The sequence below is a fragment of the Podarcis cretensis genome, assembly GCF_951804945.1.
Source record: "Podarcis cretensis genome assembly, chromosome: 3".
NCBI lineage: Eukaryota > Metazoa > Chordata > Lepidosauria > Squamata > Lacertidae > Podarcis > Podarcis cretensis.
In genome coordinates this window covers 122383474-122403239 of record NC_137172.1, presented here as the reverse complement: position 1 = coordinate 122403239, position 19766 = coordinate 122383474, and the positions used below count along the sequence as shown (strand labels likewise).

General features: G+C 44.1%; 1 protein-coding gene and 1 long non-coding RNA gene across 3 annotated transcripts in view; both read left to right on the top strand.

The window, feature by feature from the left end:
• Nucleotides 1-19766, top strand: part of LOC307212742 — a 580424-nt gene that overhangs the window by 379630 nt on the left and 181028 nt on the right. The window lies entirely within an intron of this gene.
• TFAP2D (transcription factor AP-2 delta) overlaps nucleotides 15057-19766 on the top strand; it is a 39311-nt gene continuing 34601 nt past the window's right edge. Inside the window, exons 1-2 of one of the 2 annotated variants that reach the window (XM_079969965.1) lie at nucleotides 15057-15110; nucleotides 16038-16535. In XM_079969965.1, coding sequence (XP_079826091.1) covers nucleotides 15072-15110; nucleotides 16038-16535 — 537 coding nt within the window. In that variant the 5' untranslated portion in view covers nucleotides 15057-15071. Of the gene's footprint in view, nucleotides 15111-15973; nucleotides 16536-19766 lie in introns of those variants that run through there. The other variant, XM_079969964.1, reaches the window with a different exon arrangement.

Genomic DNA, 19766 nt, shown 5'->3' with positions numbered 1-19766 from the left:
TAATGCCCCCACACACATCGGAGGAAGGAGACTTCGTGACTCCAGCTGTCCACAGCTGAAGCTCCAACATGGAAGATATCCTTACTGATTAATTTTGCCTTTAAGCAAACTCCCCATTTCTCTGTTAAGGAGGCTGTGAAATTCTTGAACCAGTGCCTGGAGGCAGCTTTGGTGTGAATGAAGGCAAGCAAGCTAAAACTTCATCCAGACAAGATGGGGGTGTTGTGAGGGAGGTGAATTGTCAACTCTGGATGGAGGCTCATGACCCTTCTTGGATAAGGTTGCAGTCCCACTGAAGTAAACAGTTTCAGAGTTCTCCTGGATTCAGCATAGTGGCCAGGAGTGCATTTTTCCATTTAGAATGGCGTCGTTGTTGTTTTTGTTGTTGTTGTTATATTAATTGAATTTATATACCACTCTATACCTGGAGGTCTCAGGGCAGTTCACAGAATGATGCCAACCATGACCCTATCTGAATAGAGCAGACCTAACCTCATTTACAAGGACGCAGGTGGCACTGTGGGTTAAACCACAGAGCCTAGGACTTGCTGATCAGAAGGTCGGCGGTTCGAATCCCCGTGACGGAGTGAGCTCCCATTGCTCGGTCCCTGCTCCTCCCAACCTAGCAGTTCGAAAGCACATCAAAGTGCAAGTAGATAAATAGGTACCACTCTGGCGGGAAGGTAAACGGCATTTTCGTGTGCTGCTCTGGTTTGCCAGAAGTGGCTTAGTCATGCTGGCCACATGACCTGGAAGCTGTATGTCGGCTCCCTTGGCCAATAAAGCTAGATGAGAGCGGCAACCCCAGAGTTGGTCACGACTAGACCTAATGGTCAGGGGTCCCTTTACCTTTACCTTTAACCTCATTTACTAGTGACATAGAATGTAGTAGTGACATTCAAGTTGGACTACTCTAGTACACTCTTTGTGAGATTGCCATTGAAGACCATTCAGAAACATGCAGTGATGCAAAATGCCTCAGTCTAGTTATTGGTGGGATGTTCTGACTCTTAAACTTGTACCAGTTACTGGTACCATCTTTGATTCTAAGGACTGTTCTGTTGTCTGAGGCTTGGTTGGTTGGTTGGCTGGCTGGTTGGCTGGCTGGCATCCAACAGAGGTGTGTGCCTTTGCAGGTAAAGTCAAACTGTTGGAAGGTTGCAGCACCTGCTGTGGCTGTAGAAACTGATATGGGAGATACATGTTTTGTTGCAGCTGGGGCAGATAAAGGTGTCTAGTTGTGCTGATGCAAATGCACCATGGCATTTATTTTCTCTGTGCTGCTTCCTCCTCTGGTCACTGCTATGGATACATGACCTGCTTTCTGTCTCCAGGCACTGTGGTTGTCTGTAAGGGATTCCCACATGGCAGGAGTGATGTTGCTGGCCTTCATATCATGTTTGCAGACATCTTTGTAAGGATAGTTGGTCTGCCAATGGGCCTGGTGAGTGTTAATATGCCCCATATTCCATATTTCATCTCCCCATGGTATACTGTGGCTTGGAGCTAAATATCTCATCACAATGGTACCTCTGTTTATTAACTTAATCCATTCCAGAAGTCCGTTCTTAAACCAAAGCCATTCTTAAACCAAGGTGTTCTTTCCCTAATGAGGCCTCCTGACACCGGTGCCCTTCCACCGTTCGGCTTCCATTCATAGAACGAGGTAAAGTTCGCTAACTGGAACACTAATTTCGGTTTTGCAGAGTTCATATACTGAATAGTTCATAAACAGGGCTGTTCTTAAACCGAGGTATCATTGTACACGTTTCAGTTGATTAGATTTGAATGGATTTGTGCACATCTGATCAAGGCCATGTAAAGGTAAAGGGACCCCTGACCATTAGGTCCAGTCGTGACTGACTCTGGGGTTGTGGCACTCATCTCGCTTTACTGGCCGAGGGAGCCGGCGTACAGCTTCCGGGTCATGTGGCCAGCATGACTAAGCCACTTCTGGTGAACCAGAGCAGTGCACAGAAACGCTGTTTACCTTCCCGCCGGAGCGGTACCTATTTATCTACTTGCACTTTGATGTGATTTCGAACTGCTAGGTTGGCAGGAGCAGAGACCAAGCAACAGGAGCTCACCCCGTTGTGGGGATTCAAACCGCCGACCTTCTGATCGGCAAGTCCTAGGCTCAGTGGTTTAACCCACAGCACCACCCGCGTCCCTTGTAATACAATACAAGGCCATGTAGTGGCAGTATTATTTATAGCTCTCTGGAGTTTTAGACATGGGACTTTTCCAGCTCTACCTGGGAATGCCAGGAACTGAATTCAAGACATTCTGAATGCAAAGCATGAGCTATGGCCCTTCCCAGTATCAAAGATCCCTGGAATCATAACAGGTTATTTTTTTTTAGATCATGGCTACTCAAGTTCCATACATGTTGTCCCCAGAAGCAGATTTAGGGCACCATGACCAGTTTTCACACACACAGGGCACAGGGGCCAAAGGGACACCTTCCCACCTCCTTCCTAAAGCCTATTTAGCACTTCCCCAACTTTGGGAAGGAGGAGGGAGGGCTCTAGGACCCTGCAAGAGCCTTGCACCTCCTTCCCAAACCTGACACCTCATATATCCGGCTTTGAGAAGGCAGTTTTAGGCTGGGGCCAGGCAGTGAAATTTTGGCTGTCAAATTTTGGCCTTGCATAGGGACGCAGGTGGCGCTGTGGGTTAAAGCCTCAGCGCCTAGGACTTGCCGATCGAAAGGTCGGCGGTTCGAATCCCTGCGGCGGGGTGCGCTCCCGCTGCTCGGTCCCAGCGCCTGCCAACCTAGCAGTTCGAAAGCACCTCCGGGTGCAAGTAGATAAATAGGGACCGCTTACCAGTGGGAAGGTAAACAGCGTTTCCGTGTGCGGCTCTGGCTCACCAGAGCAGCTTCGTCACGCTGGCCACGTGACCCGGAAGTGTCTCCGGACAGCGCTGGCCCCTGGCCTCTTAAGTGAGATGGGCGCACAACCCCAGAGTCTGTCAAGACTGGCCCGTACGGGCAGGGGTACCCTTACCTTTACCTTTACTGCAAAATGAAATGTGCCAACTCTTCCATTAATTACATGGCAACATCAGCTTGAGAAACTAACATAGAAGAATTTGTTGCAATAACCCATTGCTTGAAACAACTCAGTGTTCTTATATGACAGCTGGAAAGGGAAGAGATAAAATCAGAGAGTAGGAAGACGACCTAACCTGAACAACTGAAATGGTGGGACATCACCCAAATCCCCATATGGGTTCAGCCACTACTTTACCCATTTAGCCTCACTGTCTCCCTGAGCAACTATTACAGCATCCCTATCATTAAAAGGAGCCAGACTGCTATAGGAAACACCCAATTCCCATTAATGCTTTTGTTTTACTTGAAAAGGCCCTTTGATATTTCTATGCCATCAGTCAGCAACCAGCTCCTTTTTTTCAACCTCCTCCCTCTGGATGCATGGGATATTAATATGATCCCTGTAACAAGCAGCAGAAGAAATAAAACATCTAGGTAAATACTGCAAATGAGATTAAAACTCTTAGCTTTCTGATCTAACCCTGTGACATAGAGTTTCTAGCAAATTAAACCAAATGTACAAGTATTTAATGACTAATCCTTTTAAGTATTTTAATGCCCAAATGAAGATTTATTGGGGGGAGAGAGAAAGCATATGTGGTTTCCGTTAGAGCTTGCCTGCAGGCGTAGGATTGAACAGATTGCATCTCTCTCTCTCTCTCTTAATTAATATTTCACTTCTTTTGTTTTTTCGCGGGCAGGCACCACGTGGTTGTTTGGTCCTGAATGGACAGCTCCCTACTGAAGCATTGCTGAAAGACAAGGGGCCTTGTTGGAAGGGGCCATGATGTTTGATAAACCAATAACTCTTTGGAGGAAGGAGATGGGGGGATTGCAGAGCAGGGAGGGAGAGGGTGTGGGATTACTCCAACTAACAGGCTGCTCCTGTTACAGAAAATAAAAGAAAGGGATGCCAGGCAGGCTTGCATCCTTTTTTCATGCTCTTATTGCAAACATTCAACCTAGCTCAGGGGTTGTTTGAAGACAGTAAAGGAGGGTACCTTTTAGATTTGGGGAAACATCCTGCAGGAAAACAAGTGATACTTCAATGATTTAGAGTCATTCTGCTCCAGAATAATTAAAATTTAAAGCAAGGACAAAGAGATTGTTGGTAACTGTTTCTCAACCCCAAGCAGCTTACAATTTACATTTCAGCAGAGGAGGAAACACCAGTGTAGGCGGAAGGTGGTGGGAGCAAGGATAGCGGGGGGGAGGGGAATATGCACAAATTCAAGTTCAGTGGGGAGTGAAGAGAAAGATATTATGCACAAAAAACCTTTATAGAACAGGTGCGTATTGAGGAGGGATTTGAAGGAAGAGAGCGGAGAGATATAATTCATCATCTCCCACCCCAATTAATTATATAAATAAAAATCAGCCTTTAGATTTGCTGTACATTACTCACAATGACTCATCCCTAATAACCTTGGGGATTCAAATGTACATCCCAGGCCTAAGCACATATTCTTGGAAGTAAATTCCACTGGAAGTGATGGGGTTACTTCCCTGTAAGTGTGTTTGGGCTCAAGCTGATAGAGTCACTGCTAGCATATTACTGATATAGTAAGGCATAAATTAAGGCACAGATTTTCTCAGTTAAGCTTGAATCAGTACCACTAACTTCAGTAGAATTAGCATGTACATAAATGACCACAGCTTCCCACATGGATAGACTATGGACAGAACCACTCAGTGGAAATCAATTGTTGTTGATTGAAATAGGGACTGAGCCTTGGAAACAAAGTGCTGATAAATATTCTGATGTTCTGATGCCCTGAAATATAACAGCATTGAGAATATTCATGGAGTTACTTTGATTTTTATCAGCTAACATAAATCTCAGGTTTTGAAAATAGCCCTGATTCTAATTCTGAGTTTTATGGTCACATTCCTGAACACATTTGATTTGAATGATGCCCTGTTGAAAGTAAAGATGCATTGGGTGGGTGGCTTCCTATTGTTACTGGCTTGATTTAGGAAATGCAATTTTATGCTTAAATTAATTACTTAGTGATCCCAAAGACTGCAGAGAGAGCTCCTATTTACAGCCTTTCAGACAAGATTGCAGATCTCAACATCCTGTAAATAACTAATGCTTTCAGATTAGGGTTCCAAAGTCATCCTTTTCTTCAGCTGCCATTTCAAGCAGTAGTGATAGGTTCACTCAGAAAGTCTTCACAGTGGTTGCTGTTTGCAAACAATAATACGTTTTATTTTCCTGTTATGCACTGATCTATACAGAACCTGGGAAATGGTACTGCTGAAAATCCTGAAAGGATCTTTCGCGGTGACTTCACACTATATCTTTTAAAGCAAGTTTTAAGATCAAGAACCAAACTATACATTATATGCAATCTCATATAATGAGGGGAAAAACTCTCTTTTTAGGAGTAATTTGGAGCAGAAAAACAGTGGGCTGGGAAAGTGTTAGGGCACTTCCGGATAGAGGTTTGTTTTGATATTGGTGCTACTCACGCATGCGTAGTTTTCACACCATTGACACGATGTCATTGTCATCAAAATTCCAACCCATTTTCTCTCCTTGTTTTTTTACATTTAATCCAGATTTCCTCTTACTGGAGAAAATCCATGAAGTAAAACAAAAACAAAAACCATTACACACCCAAAGTCATAATTATTAATTAACTTCTTTTAAAAAGAAAATAAATGGACATTGATGTCACCTGACACCTCCAAATTAAAATAGCATAAGCCAGTTTTGCTCATTGTGAGACATGATAATGAAGGGTTCATAACACTTGCTGTTGCGTACTTCCTGCGCAATTTTTTTAGAAGAAATTCCTGTATGCATGTCCAGAACAAGAAAAGTTAGCTAAAGGTGTGGAAGTAGTGACCGAGAGGAACATAACACAGAAACATTCCATCAAGGACGGCCCACTGTTGTGGTTGGGAAGCAGTGGAATATCTTTTTAAAAACAAAAACCTACGACTAATACAGGAGTGGTGGGTAACTGCATGCCCATTGGGCACACAGAAAAAAATCAAACCTGAATGACCCACTTGCAGCATAAAACCCCCATGTGGAGGCACCCTGAAACAGTTTCCCTCCACCACTTCTGCACGTCCAATTACCACCCAAAGAGAGTTTATATACTTCTCCTGAAGGGAATGAGGCAATTAAAGATGCAAGTGCATGTATCATGTAGTTTGGTCCTTACTTGACGGCAAACCCAAATTTGGCTCTGCTGTATTGTGTAAAATGGCCCCAAATGCTTAAAAATCCATTCCTTTAATGTGAGCAGTCATTGCTTTGCCATTTACTCTTTCATTCTTTCATTTAAAACACAATGAAAATTCAAACATTTGCTCAGGGCCTCAGCTCAAGCCTAGTGCATTCAACTGAAGAGGCTCTGACTTGCAATGAGCTTTGGGCCAAACCCTTCAGGCCTCGAGAGTTCCAGAATTCTAGGGTTTTGACCCTTCAACCTTCACCCAGGTCAAGGACTCCAATAGGGTCAGGAAGACAACTAGCTTAAGCAGGGATTACTAGGTTTGCAGAATTGAATTCATAGTTTGTACTATCAGCAGGACCGTTATGAATCTCTATTGGCTATTGCCAAAAGTTCAGAAATAACCTCTTCTTCATCTAACTGTTTTTTTAAGAAAGGAAAGCGTAAGAAGGAAAAACTCATTTCAGAATCAAACCTTGTGGATTTAAAAAATAAAACAAACTTACCACTACCCTCTCATTGCTGGGTTGCTGAGGACATTATTTTGTTTTACATATAAATTTTACTTGTTAATTTTTAAGTGATAATTATGGGAGGGGAAAACCTTGATTTTATCCATGAGCTGTTACAATCAATGGGGAAATTAAATTATGTTTTTAAAACATAAATACATATTCCCTGATGGACTCCAGTGTCTCTGAAGTAGCTGGCTTCAGTGTGGGGAATGCAGCATATGCATTTTAATAGCAGGAAGGCATGAATTCTGAATCAGTCAAGGAAAAATATATATTCAGTGGTTCCTTTGCAACCATCCTGGATTCTTGGGTCAATAAAAGCCTTATGTTTCAAGCCCATGAATAAATATGTGTTCAATTTTATTTTATTTTTACAAAAAAAAACCCACCTTAATCATAAAATTTATTCAAGCTGCTCATACTCTTGAGAAAATAGTGGCTTAAAAACATTAATAGCATTAGATTGACACATGAAGAGTGTTACTAGTAAAGCATAGGCCTACAACTGGAAGAACAAAAGCAAGTCAAAATACTTATTTGTATGATACATTAGAATGATTATCCAAAATCTAGCAGATGTTGACATTCACATCAATGATCACCAACTTATTTCACTACAAAAAAGAGTTGACACTAAGATGACTCATAAGCTAAGGACCCAAATCTTTGACATGAATTATTTTCACATTTGTGCTATAGTCTTATGTTATTTAAACATACCATGGTGGTGCTGTGTGTTTAATTAGAGAAGGAGACATGCTTGCTATTACTGGTGGTGCATAAATATATGAGCACTGTAGATGAGCCTCAATAATCTAAAGATTCTGACACTGTATTATTTATTGGAATGTCTCCATCAATTATAGACACTCCTAATATACGGTACATCTTTAATACATCACAGTCTACAGATGTTTTCATTCTCAGCTACCAGAGAGAAGTTTAATGACTGGATACTGACTCAAATATTAAAATGCATCTTGAAAACAATGTCAGAATAGTCTTCTTGATGAAAAAGCAGCTCTGCATCTGGTGTGATGATTTTCTCAGCCAGGAGTACTTTTATGGAGAGCCTGGTCAGGAAATCCTTGATAATCCTTTGTATAGTTGCCCCCCCCCTTTTTTTTCTAAGAGACTACAAAACAAGTAGTGTTTGGATCAGTCACTCTCAGAAAAACTGTAGGCACTTCTCTACTGAAGGCATTGTGAATTTGAAGACAATGAAATAGCACATCACTCACAAGATGACCCAGCTTAAAGGGCAGATTGTGTAGATCACCATAGGTGGCACAACAACTGTGCTATTTTTAAAAATCCCAAATCTGTGCTAGCTGGTACATCCTGTGTGAGGTCCTCTCCTCTCCAGAGGTTCCTGGTTTAGCATCGCTGGCAAAACAATGTGGCAATACACATCTTGAGACACATCATCATGGTGGCTTTGAGGGCAACCATCTGCATTTTCCATATATATATATATATATATATATATATATATATTCCACATGCTTATATACAGTTCTACCTTGGACTACTGTCTTAGCACTCTCTACCACTCTGAGCCATAACTGCTGATATTGGGGCTATGGGCTTGGCATCTTCCCAGGAGAGATTCCATTATGAGTCTTCAAAGGGGTACCTGTTTTTCAGGGTGCCTATTCTGTTCAATTTCAAAGCCATCCCTTTAGTGTATATATCCTGTGAATATGTGTATCAATCTAAGAGAATGGGAAAGTATATATCAATGAAAACCCCTCCCTCCCTGCCCACCCCGATCCGTAGTGGTTAAACACTAATTAGGAAGAAAATCCACATAACACTAGTGCATAAAAACAATCAGTAGAAGCTGGGATTCTACTTGATGCTGCTGAAGAGATTTTCCCTTGCTGCTGGAGGCTGCAGCAATCTCTCTTTGTGTGAATCTCCACCACAAAGTGGTGAATGTTATTGGTAACATCCAATAATATTCTAACCTCAAGTCTCCCACAGTTAACTGTATATTCCCGGATGGAGGGGGAACAAAAAATTATCTCTAATAAGAGATGGCACATCAAGAAGGGCATCTCAGACGAATCCAAAATTATCAGCATGATCCTGAGCTGAGAGGATTGCAAGACTTGACCTGCATCACTATTCACAGGTATGAGTGGAAGGAAGATCAATGTTGCCATGTCTCTTTGGTGGAGTGGACATAGCGAAGCAAGTAGGATCTTTCTGAAAGGATTGTGGTAAGAGCAGTACATATTTAAAGTGAATATTCATATTCCAAAGTAAACTAAATATTGTCTGAATGAGTGGTTGCATTAAAACCCATTGGTAGCTTAAGAAAGACAACCACACATTTGTTGATGAAATAAAAAAACAATAGCAGGGAAAACTAGTTCTACATTTCTCAACTTGTAGACGCTTGTTTCCTGTGACTGAGACAACAATTCACAGCAATGAGTAGAGCTCTTTCTCGCATTTAGGTTAGTCTCCCAACAAAGATCTTGGGAAAGTTCCCAAAGGCAGGAAAGGATTCTGCTGAAAAAACAGTTTCCCTTGACAGTATAGATAAAAGATGCTGAAAGCCACATAAAAGACAAAATCATAGATAGGGTACACTTTGAGAAAACATTATTGTGGGCTGCAGAATAAATGAGTTCAAGATCATTAAAGGTTATGCATGGTCCAAGCCCAATGCTTATGCAGATTAGTTAAAAAGAGCTTAAATAACATTGCAGTAAGCAAAGTGACTTCAGCATATAATGGTGGAAAATGAGGGAATCTGGGACAAACATAGAGCAGGGAAGGAGGTGTGTTGAAGTCGTTACCATTACTACAGCACCTTGCATAGGAGCCAAATCCTAGAGGCTGAGGTCCCTTCAGCCCCCCAAGAAAATATTTGAGGGGGCCACCCCTCCCAAGTTGAGGTGAATTCCCATTCAAATGGTGTGTGTGCACCACATCATGTGACCAATTATGCAGTATGGGGCTTACCTGCCTCCCCCAATATTTTATTCAAGTTGGCACTTGCCAAGGGACATGGCATATAGTTGAATTAGAGACTTTGCTTCCTGCTCTTGTATTTATGAAGGGAGTGGGAGAGAGGGTAGGTTTCATATCCCCAGTACAGTTTGCTCTTCAGCTAAGGATAGACGAAATACAAATAGATTTCTTCTGTCTCTAAAGGCAGAGACAATGGATGGCTCAGGAGTGGTCCATGGAAGGCAGGACTGTGCAGATGTGTGGCTCCTGTGTAAAACAACAGCATTTGTTTGAACAGCATTTCTCTGTTAGCCTCCAGTTTTGCTTGCTTAAGCCTGTCCTTGTTTGGTGGTCAGAAGTGCTATAAGGGTGCCGATCCCCCAAAGAAGAGAAAGGGAACCAACTTGTGGGCCCAAGGATGTTGAATTCCAACTTCCTGTTGGAATTACTTGGCAGACTGAGCACACAGCTTGGAAGCTGGCTGCTACTGAATAATTGTGGCAGGTGTGGCCTATGCTTCCACCATCACGTTCGGCCTGGGCTGAATGGAGTTGGTGTCCAGCACCATCAGGAGAGCCACAGATTGCCCATCTCTCATCTAAACAGGAACCTTTCAACAAATAAGTTTGAATGGATGGTGGCTTCTTCCCAGCCTTCCTCCCACAAACAGTCCTTGATGTAGTAAGCCAGACATGTCCAAAGTCCATGGCAGTTTACTTATTGGGGTCAAATCCTTAAAAAAGCTCAACAACTTTGTTCAGCCCTCACACATCAACTTCATCAAATCTGGCCCTCTTTGAAAAAAGTTTGGGCACCCCTGACTTAGGGGAAATTATGGTAGGGCCTTTGGGTCGTAAGATGAGTCAAAGAATCCCGACAGAGAGTGATTGGGAGAAAGAAGGCAAAACTGATAGTGTGGAACAAGCTTCTCCAGCTGTCTCTGAGAACTGAATCAGCTCCTCTTGGTCACTGGCTTCTCAAACGGAGGAGCTCCCCAATATATCCCACAGACTTTCTAATTAAAATAGAGAGAAGGGAGGTGAGCAATAGCTTAGGGTGGTTTCCGCAGCACCACACAGTAAAACCACAGCTTTGGCCTTCTGTGTTCTGAATGCCTTGTTTTGAGAGAAAAGCCAGGCGTTCAAGACCCATTTCTTTCCATAATCCCGCAAACTGTCAAAGAACTCAAAAGTGCCACTGAAATCCTCCCTCACAGGCTAAAACTGAAAGAAGTCTTCGAGAGAATAGGCTAGCTAGAAAACTAAATTACACCTTGGGAGTGCCCTTCAGTACACACTTACTTGCGAGGAATTCTCATTGATCCTAGTGGGACTTACTTCGGAATACACCTGCATCTGTTAACTGTAACGCATTCAATTATTGCGTCTTTAGGCTGATAGTCTAGCATTGCTTTGCTTAGGACGGGATTGACATAGCAGGAAACAATGCGTTTCCTTGCTTTTGAGAAGCAATCAGTCGGTTGCTTCACAGCTTTGACTCCGTTCATCAATATGGATTTGGCCAAGATTGTGGAGGAGAGGCTGTGTTTAATGGTTTGTTTCGAGAGCAACACAAATCGAGGGCGTAGGAAGGACTGTAGCTCAGTGGTAACGCATCTTTGCGTGCAGAAGATCCCAGCCAGGTTCAACCCCCGACATTTCCGGGTGTGTGTGTGTGTATGGAAAAGAGGCCCCGGAGGGCCGCTGCCTCTCATTGTAGATGGAGCCACGGCCGAACTGGGCAGAAGGCAGCTTCTTACGTTCCATATTAAAAAAACTAGCAGGACAAATTCATCTGTTCTGTCTGGCTGTTCTTTAAACGTTTTCGCTAGTCCGGACAGAAACCTTGGTCCTTGTTGCCGGTCTGATCCTGTATTTGATAACCCCGCTGGTGTTTACGCGACGGTGGAGGAGTGCCTTTTTTGTTGTTGTTGTGGAAAGGGAGGAGTTAAATCCTCTTCCTAAGGAATCACTGCTTTGTCGAGGAAGTTGTTTCCATGCCTAGGAAACTGTCAGTCTCATTTCTGCACGCCTGTCTTGCCTTGTTTAGGCTGTAGGAAAGTGAAAACAGCTCTCCAGCCTAAACATGGACAAGTAAGATGAAACATGCAAACTTTGTCTCCATTTGGCTGTTTTCTTTGCCAGCATGGGAAAGGACGTCGCGCGTTTTCTCCACTCGCTTTTCCGGCGTCGAACTGACACTTTCTATGACGTTGGGGGGAAACAATGATTAAGTGTCATTTCACACCAGGTTGCCAGAACCCTTACCTACAGAGTTTCGTGACTGAATGTGAACTAGATCCTCAACTCTTAAGACCTTGCAGCAACCGACCAATTACTAACCTACGCTTGATTTCAAGAACATACGAAGAGTCTGCTGGATCAGGTCACTGGTTCATCTAGTCCAGCATCCTGTCTCACACTGGCCAGTTCGATGCTGATGAGAAGCGCGCAGACAGGACCTGAGCGCAAGCGCTCTCTGCCCACCTGCGATTCCGGTATTCAGATGCATCGCCCTGCCCCTGGCAATGGAGGCAGAACAAAGCCATCACGGCTCGTAGCCGTTGGTCGCCCTCTCCTCCTCCCTGAATTTCCCTAATTCTCTTTTAAAGTCATCCAAGTTGGTGGCCATCACCAACTTGGATCTTATTTCCTATGGATCTCATCTCCAAGTAAGCGTACCTAGGTTCGCTTCCTGTCTATTTCCATCTTAATCTCAAGGCACTCACTTAGAAGTACGTCCAGCTGATGACAAGAAGAATCACACCTTAGGTGTGCAAAACTAAACTGCTTTTAAAGCAGCAGAACCTCACTTGAAATCCGTAGGGGTTACCTTCCAGGTGAGAGGGAAGTATAGAGAATCGGGCTGTAACCATGCTATCCTCCGCACATTCTCCTGGAAATCCAGTTTGACGTGCGTAAGGTTTCCACACAAACAAATCAAGTATTTAGTTGTCCGATGTTACACTTGAATAGACGCATTTGAGTGGAACCTAGCCATGAACGAGATTTCTCCTTTCTTTGGGTTTAGTCTTTCTTTCTTTCTCTCTTTCTTTCTTTCTTTCTTTCACGCTTCCGACGTGCGCATCTACTCTTGCGAGCCAGAAGGACGATCCAGTCTCTCATAAACCAAAATAATACCCTTCGGCGTTATAGATGATCATAAACCAGGGTGGGGTGAATAATCGTGGTTATCCCAAGAGACTGGTGGCTCTTCTCGTCTGGTGGGCAAGCAGGATCCTTTAAAAGGAGGTGACTTGAGAGGAGTCCCTGCTCTTTCCTGAAGGCGCCTCCGCTTAGGAAGGGGGTGGACTGGAGTGTCTTAACTGGGGTAGGCTGATCACTGGACAAATTCAGTCTTTGCAGGGGAAAGATTTCACTGATTTATGTACTGTCTCCCATTTCCTAATCTTTACCACCAAAGTTGTCCAAAGCCTCGGGAAAGAAACATTAAAGATGTCAGTAATTAATGGAAATTCCTGTTTAAAATGTCAGGGTGTAATTTCTTTCTTTCTTTTTTCTTTCTGCGAAGGCGTTTTAGAACCCCTCGCCCCACCCCATCCCGTTAAAGAGAAGGTTGGGGAGGCAACAAAAAGTGTTTGCTGCTGGCCCCTGTGCCGGTCTGGATAATCGCACTTTTCCATTTCAGACAATGCATTTCACTTCTAGTCGTGTGCCTTTGTCCATTTGGATAAAGAATAGAGGCTTGAATGACAGCTCCTGTTAGCCTGCATGAACAGATACCAATAAACACTCCCCAAACCTGGACCTTAAAAAAGAGCCACATGTCTGTTTGCCTGCGGCTTATTATTAAGACACCTTCGCGGTTTAAACACTTAAAAGGGAACCAAATTAAATGGCAATTAAAAGCGAGTTACACCCGCTTCTGTCTCCAAGGCTTGTAATTTAAGCTCGCCATCAGCAGAGAGACACAGCAGCGGCAGGAAATGCCATTTGCCTCAGATCCTTCCTTGGAGCTTTCGCCAGGCGCGCCCTGACGAGAGAGAATCTTCAGTTGCGGTTCCTCCGAGCAGAAAACGGGGCTTAGATGATTCTCCCGCAGAAAGCGGACGCGCCCCCAGAAATTAACTCCCGGGATGGTTGCAAATAAATACATGCACGTAGTTTTAAACTCGGCCATAATGCTAACTTGGCCATAATTAGCTGTCTGAAAAATAAAACAAATCGCACTTCAAATAGACAATTCCAAGTTGGGGCGGGAGGCTCCAAATCTTTCTCACCTTTTCGCTCACAAATCTCCAGGTTTTTAGCTCTCTTACCCCGTGTCATTGTGTGGGTGCGGGGGCGCGCGGGGGTGTCTTCCTGCTCCCGGAATCGCCCTATATGTATATATATGTATGCATTTATATTATATCTATCTATCTATCTCTCTAATGCACGGCAGCGACACTTAACCGCAGTGACACATTTCAGATAAGTTGTTTCTTTGAAATTCTGTTTCAAAACCCAGTGTGATTTCATCTAAGTTGCCCCATATCGAACAATCTGACTAAGGTGGCGGGGGGGGCGTGGAGGTGGACTTCAATTCGATTTATTATTTTCTCTAAGAAATATAAATGCGCTGGTGTAATTCGGAGGACGGGGGAAATCCAGTTACATACATGCTAATCTTGTGTTTTGGTCAATATGGGGGGGGGGGGAGGGTGGATAGCCACAGCCAGCAAGAAGAAATACTCACCAACTGAAAAAGGATGGTTTTAATTAATCTAGTTTGTTTTATGTATTAGCTCTAGTTCACCTCAATCATATGTTCCTAAAAAGGCCCCTTTCGAAAAGATTAGGTCCCACATTAGCCTGAGTAAAGTGGGGGGAAGCCTTCTAAAAGAGTGAAGGAAAAATGTATAAAAACGTTGAAAGAACCTACAGTTCCTTATTAGGCGAAGATACAATATTTATTCCTTGTCTCCTGGGATGAAGCTGCTCTATCTATTGTCCTCCCAGTTCTCAGTGCTGATGCTTAATTTTCAAAACTTCTATATTACCAAGGGACCTACGACATCAGCCAAAGAAATACCCTGCAAGTACAAAATCTGATCCGGGGAGCTGCTTTTGTGCAGAGGGAAAAATTGTTCCTATAGGTTTTTAAAAGGGTGCACGGTGGAAAAAAGCGGGAGACCTATGCAGACACGTTGCAAAGCCTCTTTGTGTTTAGATAGAAATACTCTCTATATGTATATATATTTTTCACGTCTGTGGGAAACAGGAGAGGACTGCAATTTTTTGATTTTTAAAAACTGTTCGTGGTTTGGTGGTTGCTTTGGTGTCTTTTCTTTCCTTTTAAATTTGGAGAAGGGATTTAATCAGAGCCTCTTTCGGAGAACCCAAAATGTCAACTACCTTTCCAGGACTCGTCCACGATGCGGAGGTATTTTGTGTGTGTCTGTGTGCGTGTGTGCGGATGTGTGTGTGTGCGCGTGTGTGCGGATGTGTGTGCCTATGCATGCGTGTGTGTGTGTGTACGGTCGAGTGTGCCTGTGTGTGGTTGTTTCCATTTTTTTGTTAATCCACATTGGACCGTTACATTTAATTATAATCCGGCTTCAGAGAGGACTTCGAGAAGTAAAGGGCGAAAATTCGTTATGACATCTGTCGCCAGGAAAGGGGCAAACCCATTGCCGCATTCAAACGGTTGCCGGAAAGAAAGCAGGCTAATGGCCCCAATAATGCCGTGAAACGGAAGGTGGCAAATACTATTAATAATAGCCGGAGAGAGAGAAAAAGAGCGAGAGCGAGAGCGCGCAATGGGAATCCGGGGGCCAGCAAACGATCGACTCCTACTCAGGTTGTCGGAAGGGGAAGGTTTTGGACCTATATCTTTTACCAAGAAGGGTTAAAGGCATGTAGGGAGTCGAGCCACACCGAGAGAGACGCGGTGCCTGGTGTCTATCGAGAGAGACCTATGTCTGCTGAGAGAGTTAGGACCGTAAGAGGAGGAGATCAGCCCTTCTGCGCTTGAGACAGATATGGAGTTTTGCAGCGTTTGTGTTGGGTAACTTTGGGTTTCCTCCGCAAGCAGCCATTACAGTGAAGTAGCAGCTTTCTTTTCCAAGCTGTGTGGACGCCTCGCTTTCCTACGTAGGGGTCTCTCTCTCGCTCCCTCTTTAAACCTCTAGTGCAGACTTGCAGGGCACCAGCCCAAGGTGTATGGGGTTGCCGGCGCTAACTCTAGAGGAGCTTTGGCTAGGGTTGCGGGGGGGGGGGAGCTAGGCGGGACAGGGTGCTGTTGGAGCCCCGCTCTTTTCCGATGACCAGCCTGCAGTATTTGGGTTACCTTTTCCCTTCTTCCTTTCAGATACGTCATGATGGATCAAACAGCTACCGTTTGATGCAGCTGGGATGCCTGGAGTCTGTGGCCAACTCCACCGTCGCCTACTCCTCCACTTCGCCCCTCACTTACTCCACCACCGGCACTGAGTTCGCCTCCCCCTACTTCTCCACCAACCACCAGTACACCCCACTGCACCACCAGTCCTTCCACTACGAGTTCCAACACAGCCACCCGGCCGTCAACCCCGACGCCTACTCCTTGAACTCACTCCACCACTCGCAGCAGTACTACCAGCAGATACACCATGGAGAACCCACCGACTTTATCAACCTGCACAACGCCCGGGCGCTCAAGTCCTCCTGCTTGGACGAGCAGAGGAGGGAGCTGGGCTGCCTAGACGCTTACCGTCGCCACGACCTGTCTCTTATGAGCCATGGCTCCCAGTATGGGATGCACCCCGATCAAAGACTCCTGCCAGGACCAAGCCTTGGGCTGGCCGCCTCGGGAGCAGACGACCTGCAGGTAAATCACACGTTGCCTTGCCGCCGCACCCCCCGCCGCCGCCGCCGCCGCCCGGCTCCTGCTCCCACCCCTGGCCCGCACTCGCCTGTCGCCCACCCGGGCCCCGGCTGTCGAGAGAGAGCTCGGCGACCTTGTGGTCAGGAGAGAAAGTGCTGCACGGGCGGAGGAGCCTCTCACCTGCGAGCTGCCTGCGGCCGAGGGCGGGCGGGGACATTAGCTAATCCAGATTAGACAGGCAGAAATCAAAGGTCGCTCCCCAAAAGACAATCGCATCCCTCCAAGCAACCCCCACTCCGCTCTGCAAAATTAAAACTGAACCAGACAGGCAGAAATATCTCTGAAAGAGAACTGCACAAGAGCAGTAGCTCATGGAAGGCGACTGCGTGTGTGTGTGTGTGTGTGTGTGTGTGTACCTACGGCAGTGAGGGAGCCAGCAAAAGCATTAAAAACTAGCTGTAAAATATTGAAATAGATCTGCAAATCCATCCATTCGTTAACCCAATCATCCGCTCCCCCCCCCCCGGTGTTCACATACGCATGCACGTCTCTTCCCTAAATTTCTCTCCCCCTCCAACGCAAACACCTGTTTTTCTCTTCCTCTCCAACATATTCATCTGTTTATTTCTGTTGTACCTCTCTTTCGCTGTCTGTGACACACACAAATCTCTAGTTTTACAAAATTCGAACGTTTCCTAGTCAAGAAGCTATCAGCATCAAGGGAAGGTGCGTTTTGATGGAATTAACTACTTTTAATACATATAATGTATTATAATAACTAATTATAGTTATAATAACTAATACATAGTTCTAACGTTACTGTAAAAGAGAGAGAACGTGAAATTCTATCAAGCCTATTAGGAAGGAGTGTAGTTTCACTTAATGAAGTGGGTCCTATTTACTTACAGAGAGTAAATTCTAAGTTGCTTTTATTTTCCTTTCTTCGCCCCTCAAACCCCGCCCCAGATTTCTTATCAGAAAAAAATATATATTTTCCTCTCTGAGGATAAAGAAAATGTTTGTGTGTGTGCCATATAAAAGGTAGGCCTCCCACACACATATTTTGGAATTTGCACAAGAATAAAATCATTTGGGCCCATGAAGAACAGTTCCCTAAAACCTGACTTTCTGCATTGAAATTCACTCAATCATTTTCCACGCTTCTGTCTCTACCCGCCCCCTCCCCATTTTCAACAGGGCTTCCCTTATGTTCCTCCTCATCACTCCTTCTCCCAAATCTGCCATTCACTATTTCGCTTCACTAAGACCTATTTACTCTCCTTTTTTTATATAACCACGTCTGCTGCTGATTTTTTTAGCTGTACATTTTTTTTTCTATGCGGAGCACAAAGCCTTGTATTTTTTTTTCAAAAGGAGGGATTAGAGACGTTTGCAAGGCAGCGCACAATGCCTAAATCCTGTGCAAAAAAGCACCATAGTTTATCCAATTTTCGACTTAGTGCCATTCAACTGGTCACTTATGCAATGTCATCCGACCAAACAACGCGCTTCCCTTCCAACCTCCTTTTGCCGAGATGACTGAGATGGCAGGTTCATGCTTAGGAATCATTTTAACGATTTTAAAAAATCATTTTTTGTCTTAAATTTAAATAGTGGAGAGAATAAGACGAGGTCGTCTTTCCTTCTTTCTGTTTTTAATGCTTTGTGGGAGGGGGCGGCGGGGAAGCGCTACCAAAAAAATTGCCATAAAAATCAAATTTAACAAAACCCTGTTTTGGTTTTGAGTTATGCATGATGCATAATGTCTATTATACTCATTATACATGAATGCTATTTCCTTACATCGTCTTCAGTTTCTTCACAGTTACAAATGTGGGGTTTCGAAAGTGGCGCGAGGGGGAGGCGGGGGAACAACTATTGGTGAATTTGCATTGATTTTTGTAGCTTTTTCTTTTCGACGCTTGAAAAGAAGCTTGTTGATTTCAGCTTCTTATGTTTTATAGGGGAGGTTTTTTTGGTGACAAAATGGATTGCTGCCCGACCAAGGTTGGAGGAAGAACTCCAACTCGTAGCCAGTTCTTTGCCTTTTCTTTTTCATCTCCGCCCCCGCCCGCTTTCCACTTTCTTCATCAACATATGCCTCATTTCTAATGCAACAAATGTAAATATACTTTCCCCTGCTCAGAATGTTAAGTGAAAGTCCAATAGTTTGGAAGGCTGTTTAAGCCAGCCTAACAGATGCAAGGAGTCTTGGAGCCGGAATGGGCATCTTTGAGGCCCCTAAAAAGATTTTCCATGGGCAACAAAGGAAACTGTCACACCTTTTCCCATCACCGCTTTAATTTATGCTCAGTCGCCTAGTTTTTCCCCATATTGATTTCATAATCACTTTAAGGCAGAACACTAAAACTCAAAAGAGGCCTTGAAAGGGGTTTTCTAGGCCAGCGTCAATATGCCGAAAAACGGGGGGGGGGGGGGCTTGTGGAAGAGAGAGACGGGACTGTAAAGGTTGTTTTTGTAAAGTGGGCTTTATATTATTATGCACCGACTCTTTCTCCGCATGTACTTAACTCTTCACGGGCTGTTGAGTAGGTTAACACCCTTAAGAGGCCTCTTTCATGTCCAATACCTCGTTTGTTTGTAAAGGAAAATGCATCTTTTAACACATTGCCACTGGACAAAAGGACTGAGAGGTTGCGTGGAAGAAATGTACACACAGAGAGACAGAAAAAAGGGGGATTTCTTCTCGATAGAATTCGTATCCCAACATAAAGCGAAACCAGAGTATATGGAACTCAGTTTGTAACGTGTTTTGACCAGAGCATGTTGAAATCCCACTGAAGTTGATAGCAAAATTCTCAGTCGTTGGAATGGTTCCCTGAACAGCGTAGTCTCGAATTTAGTCCAGTCGAGAAATCGAGAAACACCCGATTGTTCCCCTTCTGTCTCCGTTCTTTATAACTCCCATTTCTAAGTCTGGCTTTTACCAGTCTCTGCAAACTGGTCCTAGCTGTGTGACATGTTAACACGTTAGACATGGACCTTGAAAGGGGTATATATGTTCCACAGGTATGCTGCCACTTTCTTTTAAAATTGTTCTTTTTCCTCCTCCAAAACATCCCTTCAAAAACTTTCCATACTGACTCTCTTCCTCTTTGCCTGCCAATCAATCATTCAGACAAAAGATCATATCTGAGAACAGAGTTTGTTTGTTCTGGGAAGAAGCTGTGCTATTCTATGGTTTTTGAAATATTTCGTAGGAGATATATTCTT